The sequence below is a fragment of the Vicugna pacos genome, chromosome 12, assembly GCF_048564905.1.
Source record: "Vicugna pacos chromosome 12, VicPac4, whole genome shotgun sequence".
Classification (NCBI taxonomy): Eukaryota; Metazoa; Chordata; class Mammalia; order Artiodactyla; family Camelidae; genus Vicugna; species Vicugna pacos.
In genome coordinates this window covers 14753025-14772066 of record NC_132998.1, presented here as the reverse complement: position 1 = coordinate 14772066, position 19042 = coordinate 14753025, and the positions used below count along the sequence as shown (strand labels likewise).

Sequence of the window (19042 nt, the reverse complement as noted above, 5' to 3'; positions counted from 1 at the left end):
TCCACAAGATAGGAACTCAAGATCTGGTTTTTTGAATTTGAGTTTAAAAATAAATTTCAATCTCAATAAAGCTGTAAAACAAAATAAATATGTGGAAATTAATTTTTTTCCCTCTACATTGAAAAAGTACTTAACATTTGAAGAGACTTGCTCTATCCAAATATTAAATGGTCAATTTTAAGTGGGTCCAAAATGCTATATGAAAATAATAATGTTCTTGGACATTGCAATTGCAAACTCACATTACAACTGAGTCAACAGCAAGTCAGAACATTTGTACTGATTGACCCTAATCTACGGGGGATTTTTTTACCAGAGGTTCGTGTACTTACGGGGAACAGGACTATGGGCACCGTTAGTGTTACTGCCACGAGGACTGCCAGGCGTACCATGAGGAGAGGGGTGTCAAATGTGTACACCTTGCTGTAACCGTGAAGCAACTCATCTTCAACTTCTCCTGCAAAGAGGAAGAAGGAAATGAGTCCACCTGGTGTGGCCACATCGGCACTGCTTACTTAGGACAATGTTTTACAGAAGGGACAGAGTTGAGCAGAAAGAACCCAGGTCTGGGAATCCAGACACCTCTGTTGTTATCCTATCTCTTAGCTTATTAGCTGTGTGATCTTTGCTCAAATGAACAAAGGGGTCCTGAGGCTTGTAAAGTTGCAGGAGCTGATATAAAATTGCTAAGGCTCTTCTCTAATCATTTGCATTGTGATGTCTCTCTCTGCTTTGCAGAAGTATCACAAAACAGAGGACAGGCTGAGGTCCTCTGGTGGAGAGGGATGAAAGGGCTAAACCCCTCCAGTCTGTTCCTCACATCTTGCCACACCCCATCCACCTCCACCTGCCCAGTGAGCTCTGACGCAGCTTCTCCAAACCCAATATGGAAATCCTAGGACAAATGATCTCTAACGTTTTTTTCAAGCTCAACAAATCATGACTCCATCATGACACTGATAGACATACCTTTGGGCTTTTTCCAAGTTTTTGTTTGCCTTATGAGACTCATTACATTAAGTAACAATGCAAGGATGAATTGGTGTGATTTCTATAGTGTCTCCCTATGAATATTGCTCTAAGATTAAGATGCTGCCCTCCTGGAAAACACAATCATTCAGAATTCTGGACACAAACAACAAGAAATCAGATGTACATTAATTTTCCCACTCAAAATCAGACAAAGAGAGGTAAAAATGCCTTCAACGCCATTGACCTGACTTTCGTTAATTCACAACCAGAAAAGAGTTAATGCCCAGTCTAAAGTAGTGCTTGGTTAATAGCCAAATATTAGTCCAACCCCCCCCCAAAAAAACCACAAAACCCGAAGCAAATGATGGCCCTGCCAATCTCTTCCTTCCCAACTTGTCTTGCAATCAATTTAATTTTACCAAGTCAGTCAGAAAAAAAAAAAGCAAAAACTTAGAGAGGTGTATTTTAAAAATATATTTATGTTGATAAACATTGATTAGGGTGAACATATGCTACCAAGTCAATGCTTGATTCCCTGAAAATTGTCTGTAGGACCATCTCCACGGAAAAGGACAACCCTGCTCCTTTTGCGTCCTGTTAAGGTGCCACACAGGCATAATCTAACGTGGCCTTCATCACTTCATTTTTTGATAATATATCCCCAGATCAAAGGGAATTCCATCATGTCCTTCTCTTTTCTTAAGAAACCATCCACTGTAACAGAATAGAATGAGATAAACCAGAAAATTTGTCTGATATTCCAAGCCCCCAGATTTGACTTGACTGATAAACAAAAAGCAGACCCCAAATCAAGAATTTGTACTTTTTCTGACATTTGCTTGTTATTTGCTAGTTAGTTATTCTGCCGAAAGAGCTTTATAACATTGCAATTCAGTTCACACTCATCACGCCTAGCTTTGGATGGCCTGGGAAGTCAAGCCGAAGAAATGTCATCTGTCCCTTAAGGAAAAGAATTAAAATTGAGGGATGGTTTTTATAAAATATGTGTGAATTCACCAATGATTGTAACCTGTCAGCCTGGTTCAGGTTCCATTTTCTTCGGTCAAATGACAAGGCTAAAATGGCATGTGAATTGAGATGTGTATCCATAGATCATGCTCCATGTAGAGAGTTATTAAAAGAAGTATACCTACCCAAGGAGGAGTGGGTATAGCTCAGTTGTAGAGCACATGCTTGGCATGCACAAGGTCCTGGGTTCAATCCCCAGTACTTCCATTTAAAAATATATATATATATGTGTGTGTGTGTGTGTGTGTGTATAAATAAACCTAATTACCTTTATCCCCCCCTAAAAATAAATAAAACAAGTATACCTACCCAGATTAATGAACAGTCCAACTAGGACTTTCATAAAGAGAATGACTTTGGCAGAGTGACCTACCATAAAAGGTTAGGTACCCAAAGAGGGCAGCAAGCAGGTACATGATGAGCATCCCTGTGATAGAAATATTTGACACTGTTTGCATCTTCCTCCGGGACCGACTGAAAAGGAAAAGAACACTGAGCTTTGGGTTTTATTTTTTTTTCTCTTATGAAAATATCACTTTTTACAACTAAAATTTTAAAAAAAATCACTTTTTACAATTAAAATTTAAAATTAAAATTTAAAATTAATAAAAGAATGTATGTCTCTGTGGCTCATTATATATTATATATATATATAATATACATATATATATATATATATATTTCTAGTGCAGAAACATAGCTTATTTAAATTTGCCTTAGGGAGCAATGGAAGATCTGTTTCCATTTTCCTTAAACACTACTCCTTCAGTCTTAGAAATGACTATCTCCCTAGAAGAGGATCAGTTAATTTTGTGGTGATAAGTATGCTTGTCTCTTGAGTATTCAAGAATGCAATTAACACAAATATCAAACTGGCTCCTAATGTAGAATGCCTCCACATTTCATTGTGAGGTAGGTTTGAGGACAATTTCCAGGAGTTCAGACACCCCAAAAGCCTGCGGCTGTCACCTGGACAGCTTCTGGAAACCATTCCAGAGGCCCCTAGCTGCTTAAAGTCCGTCATCAGGCCTCTAGAAAAACTACTATCACTTCTTCATCTCTTGGCTAAGATCAAGTGTAGAGTAACTGCTCCATGTGATTTTTCCAAGTAAATTAAAGACATCAAAAATCACTGAAAGTGTTCCAAAAGGTTTTAAAGAGCTAAATCAGAAGATATGGGGCAAGCTACTGCTACTTAGTGAGAACGAAGACTGAGGTCATTGATGTCTAGGTAAAGAAGATGAGAATTATCAGCTGATACCCTCTCCTAAGGGTAAAGGAGGAAGCTGCTGTGGAGGGCTCAGACCCACTCATCTCCAAGTAGCTGTCAATGGCAAAAAAGAATTAAGGAATCATAGACTATCAGCTGGAAGAAACAAGATCGTCTAGCCAGTGTCTCCATTATACAGATCAGACAATGAAGGCCAGATATTGGCGCATCCTTGCGACGGAATGTCTTCTAGGCAAGGGTGAGGGACTGACAACAAGTGAAAGCAGTGACCTACCAAGGCCATCCTAATCATAATTTTTGGTCTTCATGGGTGTGGGTCATTTCCAGTTGAGGTGCCATCACTTTTTCCCACCAATATCCAAAATCAAATTCCCCACCCTGCCCAAATCCTTACGGACACTGGCTCCTCCCTGCCCTGTCCTGAACCCCTCCCTAGATCATTAGGGTGGAGGAATAGGAGAAAGGAAGCAGGGAAGGTAGTGGAGTCAGGGGGTAGATTCACACCTTTGTGGTTCAAGCTCATTACTGATGAGTGATTGTAGCAAAAACTTTCTGTGAGGAGAAAGCTGTAAACTCTGCTTCTGCATAGAGCACCTTTGAACATACAAGCACATTGTCAAAGCAAATGAGAATGCTAAAATGATGGCCGCCTTACTCTTTAAGTTCACTGTAGATGGGAAGGACCTCAGGGTGACACACAAAGGCAAATGCTAGGATGGGAATTGCATAGGCCGTCTGAAAGACAAAGACAACATCGCATGTTTAACATCCCAACACAGATGGCAACCCCAGACCCTCCCAGCTTATGAGATAAAAACTCAGAGGCCACGTTGCCGGGCTCTTAGAGGCCTCGTCCTCTCACTCACCCGGGAGTTGAATACAAAGTATCTGGGCTGACACTTATCACCGTGAGCTTCATACTCTACTCCACTGCCATGCAGAGAGCCCTCGGCCTGGTTCTCGTCCAGCCCGGCAAGATTCCGGTGGGTGTAATCCATCATGAAGTTCACACCGCGACTCTCAGAGTTGTTGGGTAACGTTACCACGTGCACCGGAAGGCTGTTGTTGAATGTCAGATTTCCAGCGTTGTGATCCAGAACAGGCAGAGGGCAGGGTATTTGGAATTTCTTGTAAATCACCTAGACCCAGTCATTCACAACAATGACAAGTCAGCCTTTTGAGGAAAACAATGAAACCAAACTCCATCTGTGTGGCTGAGGGGGTAGAGGTGAGGGAGCTCTGCTGCGGATTCATTTTAGATGAATGGACAAGGGAGACACTCTCTACCTCTGTTCTAAGCAAAGAGTTGGAACTGTGGTTGACAACCCCATCCCTGAGAGTCAACAAGACTATTTTGCATGAACCTGTCCCAACCTTCATGCAAACTCTTCCATGAGAAAGAGGGTCACTTTCTTGCTCCATTTCACATATTTCATTTCTGCAAATTAATGGAAATATGAGTCATCAGAAATTACCCCCTTGTTCTTTGCCTCTTTGGGGAAGCGCTGTATAAATGCTGGCCTTCATGATATTAGAAGAAATTCCCCCTTTTGGAGGGGAGTGGGATTGGGGTGACGAGAAGGATTTCTTTCTTTAATTCCACGGTGGTCACCCTCCCTTCCTGGGTAGAATGAGTAAGAGAAAATGGCTGGTTCATGTGAAAATGGCTCGTTCTACATATAGCCTACTCATTTATCCTCTGAGACCCCTCACTTCGTCTTCCTCCCCCTTTCTAAATCCTGGGTCGTTGTCACATTCCTGCTTGGAGTGTTCCTTTTGTCCAAATGCACATCCAGTGTGCCTAGAACATACTATTGACAATGGCCTTGACATTCTAACTCAACTATTTTTAAGCTCATCACTGTTCCTTTCTCATTCCAAATTAGAAAACAAGAGAATTGCTTGTGATGCAAGAACAATTTCATGCCGATAACGTGCTTGAACAAAACGGAGGACACCAAGTCAGGCACTACAAGCATCACAGGCCCACCAAGCTCCAAGGATCATGTCAAAAATCACTTACCACACTGACAAAAAACACCATGCAGGTGAGAGAAAATCCACTGGTATAACCAAGGTAACCTAGGAGTTAGCAGAGAAATTCTGGAAGGTGAGTATGGCATCTCCAGTCAGCTTCCCTATTAGAACAGGAAATGAAAATAAACACTGGAAATGACTTTACCTAAGTTTTTAAGAAGAGAAAGTGGAAGAATGATTCCAACCGACACAAAAATGACGAGGTAGTTGCCATTGAGGTACCATTCTCTAGAAAAGAGAGACAAGAATATTAGGATCAGAAAAGACCAAGTCGAATGAGTCACTTGATGTTACAGAGAGAACAGAAGACATACCCAGTATTTTCTTCAAGTCCCATGAACGCTCTGATTAATTCAGGTAGTTCGTATTTAATGATAAAGAGGTAGCTTGACATGGCTAAAATGGAAAACGTGACAGCTTAGTGGTGTGCACAGCACAGAGGTCACAGGTAAATTGTGAGAAGTTCAGGCGTTTGGGACACTCATCCTTCTCCGTAACCCCGCACACGGAAGGAAAAGCCGTCTGCTGTGTATTTTGTCCTGCTTCCAAAAGTGCTTCTCATAAACAGACATTCAGCCCTTTGGCTCTTGCCTACGGAGCTTTGTTTATAGTATCAATGCTGATTCTGTGTTAAATGCAGCTCTGAGGTTTTCAGGGAAGCCACAATCGTGAAGCTTTTCCCTCAGTGGTAGTAAGTCATCACAGCCTTACTGAGTGTGCCTGTTTTAGCATCGATAACCCGGGCTGCGGTCCAGCCACAAAAGGCGGGGGCCAGAAGAGAGAGGGAGGGATCACAGGCTGAGTTGGGGAGAGTAGATGTCACTCTGGCCCTCCTGGGGTGGACACCAGTCTAGTCCCCTGTAATCCCCTGAGCGGCACAGAAAGTCTCAGACTATTGATTCTCTAAACTGCATCCTACTGGATTGATTTAAAAACAAAAACGAACAAACAAACAAAAAAACAAGGTGATGGGGAGGATATAGGTCAGTGGTACGGTGCGTGTTAAGCAAGCACAAGGTCCTGGGTTCAATCCCCAGTCCCTCCATTAAAAGAAATAAAAATATCCTAATCACCACCCCTCCCCAAATGATGGCAAAATTAAAAATTTTTAAAATACACGAGGTAATAGCTTCTCCAACCTTTATCAATGAAGTTTTTTTTTCTATATCCTTTACATGATCATATACTCTTCTGAAAATCTGATTTATAAAATCTGTAAACCTTCTCCCAGGAAAATGTATATGTATACATATGCATAACATACAATTTTGCCTACAGTAAAGTAGGGATTTATGCAACATCCTTTTCACAAGTCCATCCACTCAATGAAGTATAATATTAACTTGTTATTTGACACATGGTCAAAAGACTCAATTAAAGATAAAACTGACAGGTTTTACATTGCAAGGTTTAAATGTGTGTTACAACCCTCCGGTGAGTTTTTGCGAACAGACATTTAAAGTAGATAGCTAAGTTGCAACTTGAACTATTAACAGTTTAAAAATATATCCTTAACTTCAAATAAAAGTAATAGTGGTGATCACAGTTCCTCACATTGTTTAGCCCTGCACGTGATCAGCTGAAAAGCAACATGAAAGAGCAGGTCACACCTTACCATCCTCATTCCACAGCTGAGGATATAAAGATTTTGAGAGCTTACATGACATGGCCAAGATCACACAGCTTGAAAATGACAGACCATGTCCAAAATATAAGATCTCTGATTTCAGGCCAGTGTCTCTTCTCTATTGTGAAATGAAATGATTTTTTTTTTTTTACAATATCTATGATGTATCTTCTGTAAACATCATTTAGTTAATCTTTACAAAGACCTTCGCTAAATCTTACAGAGCGTAAACAGAGGAGGTATCTTTGGGTAACGGGTTCAGTGAGGTACCATTCAATTTTAGAGCTATTAATTGCTGACTTTCAGTGATGTCACCACTGTTAATGTGTTTGGTCTTTGAAAATTCAGAATGATCCAGACCGGTCTGGGTAATGTCAACATTATTCTGCTAATGTTGAAACATCCGTGGAAAATGTTCGTTTTTCAGGGGATTGAGAAAATTAAATGTTCTAAATGTAGAGTTGCCAAATACAGAAATACAATAATTTCTTTTAGGCCATAATCACCACTAATGGTAAAGAGTAACCCAAGTGGGCACATTTTCAGGGATGGTATATGAAATTTCATCTCACTCCCTTAAAGCCGTGCTATTTTTTGTGTGTGTGTTGGGGGGGGGCGCTTGAATGAGGGACCATGTTATGGTTTATTCCATTATTTAGAAGCATAATAGCAGCTACATTTGGAATAACAGACAATGCTGTTGTCTCTCAGCCTGCTGGGCTCAGGGCTAAATACCTGTATGTCCAGTCAGTTCAGTTGTCCAAGCAAGTATGTTAGATGACCCATGAGGGGACCCTATGAAATGCTTTATATTTTAAATCTTGATAAGGCTGAAAATCTGAAACAAAGGTAAAGCAATCAATCTGGTGGGGAATGAGGGGCTTATATGCTTATGGCCCAATCAACCCAGAATTGCACTCTTACTATATAAAAATATGAAAGACACAAATACAAATCATTAAGATATGGCTGGATCTTATTTATCTGCTTACCAACTATCCATTGTCAGGAGCAGGTCTAGTTGGATAAAGGGGACTAAAGGAATTGCTGCATTCCAGAAATCCTAGATAATTTCAATGGTTTTATTAATTAAAACGAATGACTTCCTTGCAAGATCTCCGTGCAAGCTTATTTATTGCAGCATTGTTTACAATTGGAAAAAACAACCCAAAACTGTTCATCAAGGGAGTCAGTAAACCAATTATGGTGCATTCGTGCATTGGAAAACTCAAAAGTCATTAAAAAGAGTAATATGCAAACACAGTCAAGGCACATTGTTAAGTAAAAAAAGCAAGCTGCAAATCAGTATTACAAGATGATTCAATTTTAGCAGTAACAAGATATTTGTTAAATTTGACACAGAGGAAAATTTGGAGTGGTTATTTCTAAGGATGACTCACTTAAACATTTATTTGCAATTTATGTTTATGTAATGCTTTATTTTTCCACAATTAAAATAAATTTGTCTTATAATTGTAAAAATGCCCATTTAAAAACCATTGGGAGAGCTCCAGAGACATGGATATGGAATCCAAGAACTAGGGACAGAGAGGAAGCATGAACCCTTATAACCATGACCTTGTGAGAATGAAATATTACTTTCCTTTGCATGTATGGAAAAAGTGCACTTAGAGGTGTAAAGTGATTTGCCTAAGGTCACAAATAGTGACAGAAACAAACTCAATTTTGGGTACATCAGGCTCCAAAAGTCTATTTGTGACCCGAGGATTTTAAAATATCTTTGAAAAAACAGTAACATACAAACAAGGCCATGGGAGCCCAGAAGAGCTGGTACCCAGGAGCCTAAAGAAACGATGGAACGTGGGAACATAGAGGTAGAGCTGGAGAATGTGTGTTACGGGGCAGGGATGGAGGACTGTGAAAGTAGGGGAACTGAATGTAGCTTGTTATGGTGAGACACAGGACACATGGGGGATAGCCAGGGAGAGAGATGGAGGCTGGTAGGAAAGATATCGGAAAGGCAGGCAAAGGAAAGATGATGAAGACCCTTATCTGTCAGACTAAAGAGCTTAAATTTTGTCTTGAAAATAATCAGGGCGTGCTGACGAATTTTATGCATGGGAGAAGTAAGAGTAGATACGAATTTGAGAAAGTTATTTTGGAGGATGAATTAGAGATGGAAGAGGGGAAACTGAAGACAGGGAGACCAGTTAGATGGCTACTGCAATTGTCTGAGCAGAAAGAGCAACCACCTGAGCCGTGCTGGTGAGAACAGAAGGAGAGGAGAGATTCAAGAGACAAGTAAGAGAAAGAATGATTCAAGCTGGTACTTGATTGGATGGTTAGGGTCAGGGAGAGAGGGAAGAGTTCAGGCTGACATCCAGATTTCCAGCTTAAAAAACTGGATGCTGCTAGTATTGTTCATCGAGAGATGAAAGAACAGAAGTGTAGAATAACACGTCTGGGAAGTGGGTAGGAGGTGAGGAAGTCAGTGCCACTATGGGATGATACAGTCTAGGTCATGAGAGAGGATACAGCCCGGCAGCCTGTAGGATGTCTGAAATTTGGGTCAAGATGCCTTTTGAGAGTCAAAAACATGATAGGACCAGTGAAGCTGGTGGGCAAACATATCACCTGGAACACTATTAAAAATATGTACTTCTAGGCTCCTCTCTGGAAAGGATCATTCAGTAGGAATTAATTATAAGAATCTGGAGAACCGAGAAATCTATGGTTTACAGTGCTTCTGACGTCTGGCCAGAGTTTTGCCTTAGCACGACTTTTAGGGACTCTCTCCAATGAGCAAACTCTATGCAGGCTGTGTCTCAAGGAAAATGGACGGTTTTTTATCATGAAAAATGTGAAATAGACTCAGTCATACCTGTGAAACATCTACTGTTTAGGCAAGGACAGATGTAAGTGCTAATGCTTTAATTTTTTAAAGTAATAATTAAAGACATTTGAAATCAAGAAAGGTTTTATTCTACACTTTAATTCCAGAATTCATTTGGCAGGGTTTCATATAGTATTGCATTTCTCAGATATTGCTCTTTTTAAGTAAAGAGGGACAGAAAATCTATTTAAGAAACCTTACTTTTTAAATTTAAGAACTAAAAAGCAGCTATTTTTTTTTTTTGTATTTGAAGTGCTTGTTCATTGCCGTCAAGTTTTCTTATTTCTTGAACACCCTTCAGAAAGTGTAACTGGTCTGTTGAAAGCTATCTCCCCTTACCTCCAATATTCTGCATTGTAATGGAAATAAAAGCTCCAATTTTCCCAGGCCATCCAAATGCCTTTTCACCTAGTTTTTCATAAATTAAAGATCCTATAATCAAAGATTAAAAGAACTTTGTTAGAAAGATTGGGTTAATGACTTAAATATCTTTATAATATAATTCTACCCTGGAGCCTCCTCACACATGTAAATAAACACCATGGGAAATTATAAACCCCAGATACACAATCTCAAAAGCCAATGCAAAATATGGTCAATGTTCCCCAAACAAGAAGCCAGAACTGTTACTTCTGTCATCCATCAAAAGTCCTTTTCTCTATATGGCTTGAACCTGAGCGGGCTGACTTTAACTTCTCTCACTTGCCCAGTTAACTGAAAATACGGAGAGACCATGCCATTGGGGTCAGAAGAAAATGAAATGGGAAATTGACTAAACTCATCCTATAGTTATAGAGTTATAGACTGAAATAAACCTTTTATTGAGAATCAAAATGTAATTTCTTGGGTCTAAACAGTAGCATACCTCCTTCCTTGGCGGTCTTTAATAAAAGATGAACGGAGTAGAGTGATAGGATTGCCACAGCAAGCAGCAAGATTCTGTGAAGGAAGAGAGAGGAGGAAATAATACTTCTACAAAATATGAGACTTACTGATGTGAGATGTTACAATGCATGATTACACTGGCCTTTTAAACTGTTAACTTTCTAGGAGTATGTAGATTTGGGGAAAGCCGAAAAATTCCGTTCAGAACTCCATAAATGTCCTTTCACGTCACAGAACTGGAATGTGCTTTATTTTATGTGCAAAATGTACTACCTGAATTCCCCAACCTAGCTTTTTTTTTTTTTTTAGTGTTACCCAGTAGTAGAATCTGGTTGATAACTTAGATGCTAAATATATAGCAAAATTAGCAAATACTATATGTACTTACTCAGCACGTGGGTATAGGTATATCATATTTGCATGACATTCTCATGCATATTTATAAATGAAGGGCTATTCAAAGACCTGACTAAACTTTAAATTAAAATTTAGAAATATGGAAGCCAAAGTGAAGTCTGAGCTCCATTACTACTGATCCTGCAGACTAGATGACAGGATATTCTGTGAATCAGAGGGTCAGGCAATTGCCCGTGTAATAGAGAAAACAGAGAAAGGTAAATATAGGGTGCAGGAAAACCTCTGTTGTATCCAGAAAAAAATCATTTCTGGCTCAGGACCCTCCCCATGTGCAATAGGCAGGTATGGTTTCTTTATGGATACAGTGATCAGTGCTTCTCCAAAAACAAAAATTGGAGAGCAAAAGTCAGAGTGTAGATAGAAGCACCTATATAATAAATTAAGGCATGATGCTAAAATTTACCTGACTTTTTAAAGTTTTTATTTTTATTGAAGTATAGTCAATTTACAATGTTGTGTTAGTTTCAGGTGTACAGCAAAGTGATTCAGTTGTACATATATGTATTTATTCTTTTTCCATTACATGTTATTATAAGAAATTGCAGATACTAATATATATAAAACAGATCAACAATAAGTTTATACTGTATAGCACAAGGAATTATATTCAATATCTTGTAGCTTATGGTGAAAAAGAATATGAAAATGAATATATGTATGTTCATGTATAACTGAAGAATTGTGCTGCACGCCAGAAATTGACACAACATTGTAAACCTCAATAGAAAAAATATGCAAAAAACCCAATATATTTCTCTATGCTATACAGTAGGTCCTTATTATTTAGCTATTTAATATATAGCATCAACCATGTTGCTGCTAGTGGCATTATTTCACCTTCTTTATGGCTGAGTAATATTCCATTGTATATATATACCACATGTTCTTCATCCATTCACCTGTCAATGGACATTTAGGTTGCTGCCATGTCTTGGCTATTGTAAATAGTGCTGCTATCAACATTGGAGTGCATGTACCTTTTTGAATTAGGGTTTTCTCTGGATATATGCCCAGGAGTAGACTTGGTGGATCATACGGTAACCTTATTTTTAGTTTTTTAAGGAACCTCCATACTGTTTTCCACAGTGGCTGCCCCTAACAGTGTAGGAGGGTTTCCTTTTCTCCACACCCTCTCCAGCATTTATTATTTGTAGACTTTTTAATGATGGCCATTCCGATTGATGTGAGGTGATTACTTAAATTTTTTTTAAACCATATTCTTTGTCTGTTTTATATGATGAGAGTACACTAAACATTTTCCCCACAATTGATCTAATTCTTCGGTAATTCCTGAGGCAGTCAGTGCTGCAAATGTTAATTCAGACCATGAGTTACAAATGTTATAACTACTCTAGCTCCACTGTGCTCTTATTTCCCACAAAATATGTTCACCAGAACTGCCTAATCAATGTCCTTTTCATACATTTTCCCATACGCCTTATGAATTTACCCATTTTCAAACAATTATGTGATTGTATTTCAGATTACATAACTTTGTTCCCTGGAAAACTGAACATTCCTTGCATTCTAAACATATACTTGTTTTGGCAGAAAAGACTAGAAGCAAAACCACTGAAGTCCTGGGTCACTTTTTATGAATTAAGGGAAAGAGCTGAATCAAGTTTGGGCTACGTGGATACACAAAACACACCTGTGATATCTAGCAATTAGATTGCTTTGGCCAAATTAATCTGCTATATGTTTATAGGCCTGAAATGGGGCTCTCATTTTTCAAAGTGTAATGTTCTCCTCCCATGAAAATGACCTGTGGCTCTAGGATCAGAGGACGTGTTTCTTAATTCTTATTCATCGATAATCTATGAAAAATTCCTAATTAATTTTAATAGCATGTGTAATTTATATGAAGAAGGCAGTCTTTTCGTCTTAGACATGCTGTAGATTATGAAACTACACAACTATACATAGCAACACATCTCTAACCATTAAGATTCAGAGAATTTTTAAAAACACTACTTTAATTCAAATATGGCTTATTAAAGCAAAGTTGATACAAAAACTCATTCAGCTAAAAAATATTATACCTGAGAGTTCAAACAAAACACTGACACAATATAAATATTTATAGTCTGGCCTGATCCTCGACCCTCAAATAGCTGTGTGATTACCTAATCGCAAGTGATGTTCAGGACATAAATAGCATATATTTATAATATAAATGTTGCATTCTTAGACAGTTATTTAACACTCTAACATTGCATTAGGGGCTGCGGTCTGCATTCACACTAATGCCTGACTAACATTAGACTTTATTCCTGTGAAGAATTCCACTGCTGCCAACTGTGCCTTGGAGAACACCAGGCTGTACGTAATGCACAAATGCCTGTGGCTGTCTGTCACAGGCTGTGTTATGTCCATCCTCCAGGTCAGCTATGTGACATGGCAATCCCTAGGCAGCATTTGACCAAGTATGGTTAAAGTGCAAAGGTTCAGGAATAACCTTTGGCCACTCTGCAAATATTCCCCATGCCAAGCACAGCCTTGGGGATACAGACATGGGGTGAATAAAAACAGACAAGGCTCAACCCTTGGAGATGGTAGTCTAGCAAGGGAGAGTGATATTAACCAAATGAGTCAGACCACTGCACTACAATGTTAATACTGTGCTGAATGTATAATAAGGTGGTTTTTCCCAATTATGGAGGTTGGGGAAGGAATAACTGAAGTCAGGCTGAGCTGAGCTATGAGGAGTTAACTAGGTGAAGAAGAAAGGGAAGAAGGTTCCAAGATCACATGCAAAGGTCCTGTGGTGAGAGGGAATAAGGCACCTTCATGGGATGGAGAGAAGGCCAGTGTGCTCACTGCACCTGACATATAGGGGCAGGAGGGATGGGATGTGAGATGGGACCAGAGCATGTAGAACTCTATAGGCCTAGTTTGGAATCAGATCTTTTTCTTGAAAGTGTGATAAAATCAGATTTGTTACTAGGAAAGATCTCTTTAACTATTAAACATCAAACTATTTCACAATGAATTACTTTGAAATAGTCTCTGTGGGCTGGCAGGGCTATCCCAGCACTTTGGGGGTGGTGGAGCACCCCCATTTGGGTAGGGCTGGCTGACTGAACAAGCACCATGATTAGACTGCTCTGATGATTTCTTGTTGCCGTTTTATTTGAAAGCAAGAGAATATGTTAATATCTTCTCAGATCATTCCTATTCATGAATATCCAACTTAGGATTGTTACATTGAAAGAGCCCCAGGTAGGCATGGGCTTCAGACTAAATACAGAAATGCCTGTTGACTTACATGAAAAGTATGATCCCCGTGTTGGCCATGGCATAGGACAGGCCCAAGATTCCACTGCCCATGATGGCGTTACTCAGGTTGAAAGAAGACATGCCAAAGGAGGTGGTTCCAGGATGCTTGGGGGAAAAGACATATATTACAGGCAAACAGTTGCTGAAGGATGACCCCTTTTTTGGATTATCCATATCCCACATTATCTTTACTAGAGGAGGCTACCGTCCAACGTCGAAGACTAAGATAAAATCACAATGGATAAAAGCCACTTCTCAACTTCAATAAGAGCATGGAATTTTCAATGGAATGTAGTGCCTGGTTTCAGCAGGGGATCTCAGTAAAAAAAAAAATTTTTTTTTAATTACAGGTCAAGTAATAAAAAGAAGGGAAAGTGTGCGTAATTGCCAGTCACATTTGGGTTAGAATGATTTCTCCAAAAACACAAATTAATTTCATAAATGATTTATGCAGCCATATGGCGAACAGGAAAAACAAGCCCTTATTCCAGTAAGGGCCTGAATAAACAGAGAATTTGCTGATCCAGGCCTGGAAAATTTCAGTCATATTGTTTTCCCACAGAGACCTAGGTAGATCAGACACCCTCAGGTCCTGTTTACTGCCCTGAAAGCAGAGATTCACTTACATGTTCATCGTCGTAATCTGTCAGCTTCTTTGGCCCCAAAAATCCATTTGTCAGGAATTTCTGACTTTCAGCATCTTCATTAGCAAATTGACTGAAAACCCACATAAAAAGGAATATGAGACTGCAAAAACATCCAAGTACCTTGCTCTGAATTAGATTTGTGTTTCAGGTGATCTAAGTACCTGAAATTGGGGAGGAAAAACAAGACACACAGAACACCTTTTCTCCTCCCTTCCTCCATACTAGCGTTCTCCCCAGACCAACGACTGTGCTCCATTAGTGAATATACTTCGGGAGGGAGAGAGAAAGTTAAGAAGGAAGAAAATATTTTTTAGTTGGGATCTTTTTCAAGCCACATTTCTTCTTCTCACATGGACGATGCAACAAAGAGAATAATCAGAGCCAAATGTATTGCCATTTAGAGCCCGTCCAAAGAAAAAGAACAGCATAGGGACTGAATTTTCCCAACTGCTAATGTACCATGATCAGATGAGCTTATTAATTCAGTAAATATTTGTTAAGTGACTAGGCATTAAGTGATCCAAGATCACTTGATGCTCAAATGTCCCTGTGAGAGGACCTTCTGTGTCCCTGCTCTAAAGATGAAGATACTATGGCTCAGAAAAGTGAGGCAGCATGCCTGCCCTCACCAGACTCCATGTCTAGGGTCTCCCACAGCACCAGGCAGTCTCAGACAGGCCCTGTACCCAGCATTTTCCTCTTTTGTGGCTCCAGCTGTTTATACACATATCCCTCGCTGGAAAGGAGTCTGATGGTAGCTCTGTGTTGTGTTCAGCTGTATCTGTGTGTGTCAGTGTGTGTATTTTAATTACTCTGAAAATGCACTTGGGTTGTTAGACAATGGGTGAAACTAAGAAAAACATTAAAGAAAGCCAAATGAATTAGTAGAAGAGTTAGGAGGGAAGCAGGACTTTAAGATGTCACTATCCACGGAACATTGTGACTATGGTCTACTTGGCACAGGCTGGAAGCTCTCACCCCGACTGTACTGGTCGGCTCCCGCAGCTCTGTGCCAGAGGATTTGAGGACCCAGATCCAGTACCAGCCGTGTCTCCAAAAGGCTTGACTAATGAGTCCAGCTGCCACCATTGCATTTTTTTTTTTAAATTGAAGTACAGCTGATTTACAATGTTGTGTTAGTTTCCGGTGTACAGCATAGTGATTCTGTTATACACATACATACATTTTTTTTCATATTCTTTTTCATTAAAGGAGTTTGGGATTAGCAGATACAAACTACTGTATATAAAACAGATAAACACCACTGCATTTTGAAGCTGCAAAATGCCACACAAGCTTTCTTTTTGTTATAGGAAATGCTCCAATATGCACGCTTCTTAAAAGTGCTGTATAATTAGATCAGTTGTGTTTTTTAGGACATTTCTTGCATGAGAAAGTAAGATACAATGATCGAAGAGTGTTTTAGCAAAATAACCCTTAGAAATAAAAAAAGGGGGGGAATCATTATTATAGGAAATCTGTACAAATTCTCTTTTATAGTAGAAGCTAATCCTGAAAACATCTTAGGAGAAAGAGGGGTAACAAGGTTACTCTTTGAAAAGAATAGAAAGTGTAGCTAGAAGCAGCAGGCGAAATCACAAAGTGTCACACGTGCTCCTCTGGAACCCAAGAAGCGTGCTTTTTAGCACCTCGCCGCGTACACGTTAGGACCATTTCCTGGCATTTTCCCTCCTATTTCTGGTAGCCAGCATAATGACCTCAGATGCTGCATTCTCCCGTCTCTGTACTCCCCCTCATTTTTTTGTGCTTTATTTTAATAGTCTGGAGTTAATATACTTGCTATGTGGAGACTGGTACGTCACGTTCAGAGTTGGAAACTGAGACAATAAGATGAAATGGGGCCTAAATTGGGCCTAACGATTATAAAAACAAAAATGTCATCTAGATTTAAACTCTGAAGGTCCAACCTTCTATCTTTTACCTTAACCAATAAGCTAGACCCCTTCAGTCCATGAGTAATTTTTAAATTTTTAAATGTGAAAGTAAATAGATTTTCTTCTTATTTTGGCATGAGATGAGTTGTAGTCACAAAACATGCCATCTTTTATAAAGTATATAAGAAATGTCCCCAGTGTCTTAAATGGTTTAATACCAAACCCAGCATATAGTGAAAACATAAGTTTAATGATTCCAAATAAATGTATTATATTGAACTTCCCCCGAAATTTACATTTGAGAGGTCAATCCAAACCAAATATAAATAAAACCCATGTTTTTAAAGTGATTATAAAACTGCAAAATAAAAATCCACGTTTGAGTCAGGGAACACTGTAAGTGTTCCAGAACACAATGTCCAAAATTTAATAAGAGCATTCTTGCTTCTTCCATTATGGCTCTCAGAGGACCAAACTGAATGATTCTGCAGAACCATGGAGGACGATTCTGAGGACTGTGTCCCCTTCAGCTCCACCCCCTGTGGAGAGCTTATATCCATGTGCATCCTTCTAAGAAAAAAAAGAGCCCTCAGATTTGATTAGTTTACTGTGTATCATCTATCTTCCAGGCACTCGTTTAATCTTCAGTAAAGTAGGTGCTGGCTGGCCATTCTGGATTTTCCAATGAAAGTCAAAGAAGATAAATATCTTCTCCAAAGTCAGGCAATTCCTCTGCAGATTCCAAAGCCCCATTTTCCTTCCTCAAGAGTCAACCAACCTAGAAAGCGCCATGTTAACATCTCCATGGCCTCTCCAGTCCAACAATACTGAAGTTTATGGCACTGACTCCTTGGAGAAAGAACAGTGCTTCGGACCAGAGAGTCTCTCCTGGATATTGTGAATGAAACAAGACATCTTGGTTTGAGGATAATATTTCCTAATTCAGGCCTAGATTTGGTCAAAAGTTCACTTCTGAGTGTCTTACATCACACAATGTGACTTGATTTGTGTTATATAACATTTTGTGAGAAATTAATATACTTATCAAATAACATGGTGCACCTACCATGGACCAGGCAGTGCCATGAACCTGTTGTCGTGGCATCATGAACATCCGGACAGGGAGAGGGTGTGCAAAGAAGAGAGTGGTCACTTCTAACTGGGGGAAGGCTTCATAGGTGCCCTGACATTGAGCTGAGTCTTGAAGGATGAGGGCAGTTAATGGAGAAGAAGGTGAAGGTGAGAGAGGGCATTCCAGGCAGACAGGAGGGAATATGCATGGAGACACAAGGAGCTCTGAGTGGCTCAGCAAGTTTAGAAAAGAGGGTATAGAACAGGGAGCAGGGCAAGAGAGGGACAGGAGAGCCAGGTGAGGACCAGCTCATGAAGGGTCTTATACGCCAAGCAATGTGTATAATCTAATCTTTGTCCTATAGTTAATGGGGAACCACTGAGAGGTTTTACCCAGGGATGGAACATGAGTCAACCTGCAGTTGTAAAAGATGACTTCTGCAAGGCATGTGGAGGGCTAGTTGAAAGAGAGCAAAACGTAAGACATTAGAGAGACAAATCAGGGCTGTTCTAATAGACAGGTGACAGATGAAGAGGGCCTAGAGTCAGACGGCCACAGAATGGACACAGACAAGGACACGATACTGAGGTAGAACTAACTGGATACAATTTAATATTGGATGTGCCGTCTGGGGGAAGGGAGGAGTCAAAGTTGACACCAAGAGTCTTTTGATTGAGTCACTGAGAGCTAGTGGTGACTTTTGCCAAGATGGAGATTGTTGGAGGAGGAGAAAACTTTGAATGGAATTATAGGAGTTCAGTGTTAAACGTGGCACATTTGACTGTATAAATAAGGCCATTCAGACCCTTCATCAGCTGGTCCTCACCCAGCTCTCCAGTCCCTCTCTTGCCCTGCTCCAGTAGAGATGGGTAGTGAACAGCTGGATGTGATGAGCTGAAATCCAGTTGCGAAGCCTAACAGGCTGAAGATACGGCACATGTTCAGTGGGTGAAGCCATGATAGTTGTGAATGACCTTGCTCATGGGACACTTTTAGTGAGAGAACCGTCCCTGCAGAACTCTGGAGACCTAGCAATGCTTAAAGGCAGTCAAAGAAGGGGGAATCTGAGAAAAGGCCAAATGGGGCCAAAGGTAAGA

At 39.8% G+C, this 19042-nt stretch overlaps 1 protein-coding gene across 1 annotated transcript in view; it reads right to left on the bottom strand.

Annotated features, from left to right (window-relative positions):
* Window positions 1-19042, bottom strand: part of SLC38A4 (solute carrier family 38 member 4) — a 64939-nt gene that overhangs the window by 7921 nt on the left and 37976 nt on the right. The window contains exons 3-13 of the mRNA XM_072973918.1: window positions 14958-15048; window positions 14321-14436; window positions 10616-10689; window positions 10090-10182; window positions 5584-5665; window positions 5415-5497; window positions 5256-5314; window positions 4099-4371; window positions 3888-3967; window positions 2375-2475; window positions 333-457 (exon numbers count right to left, since the gene is read on the bottom strand). Coding sequence (XP_072830019.1) covers window positions 333-457; window positions 2375-2475; window positions 3888-3967; window positions 4099-4371; window positions 5256-5314; window positions 5415-5497; window positions 5584-5665; window positions 10090-10182; window positions 10616-10689; window positions 14321-14436; window positions 14958-15048 — 1177 coding nt within the window. The remainder of the gene's footprint in view (window positions 1-332; window positions 458-2374; window positions 2476-3887; window positions 3968-4098; window positions 4372-5255; window positions 5315-5414; window positions 5498-5583; window positions 5666-10089; window positions 10183-10615; window positions 10690-14320; window positions 14437-14957; window positions 15049-19042) is intronic.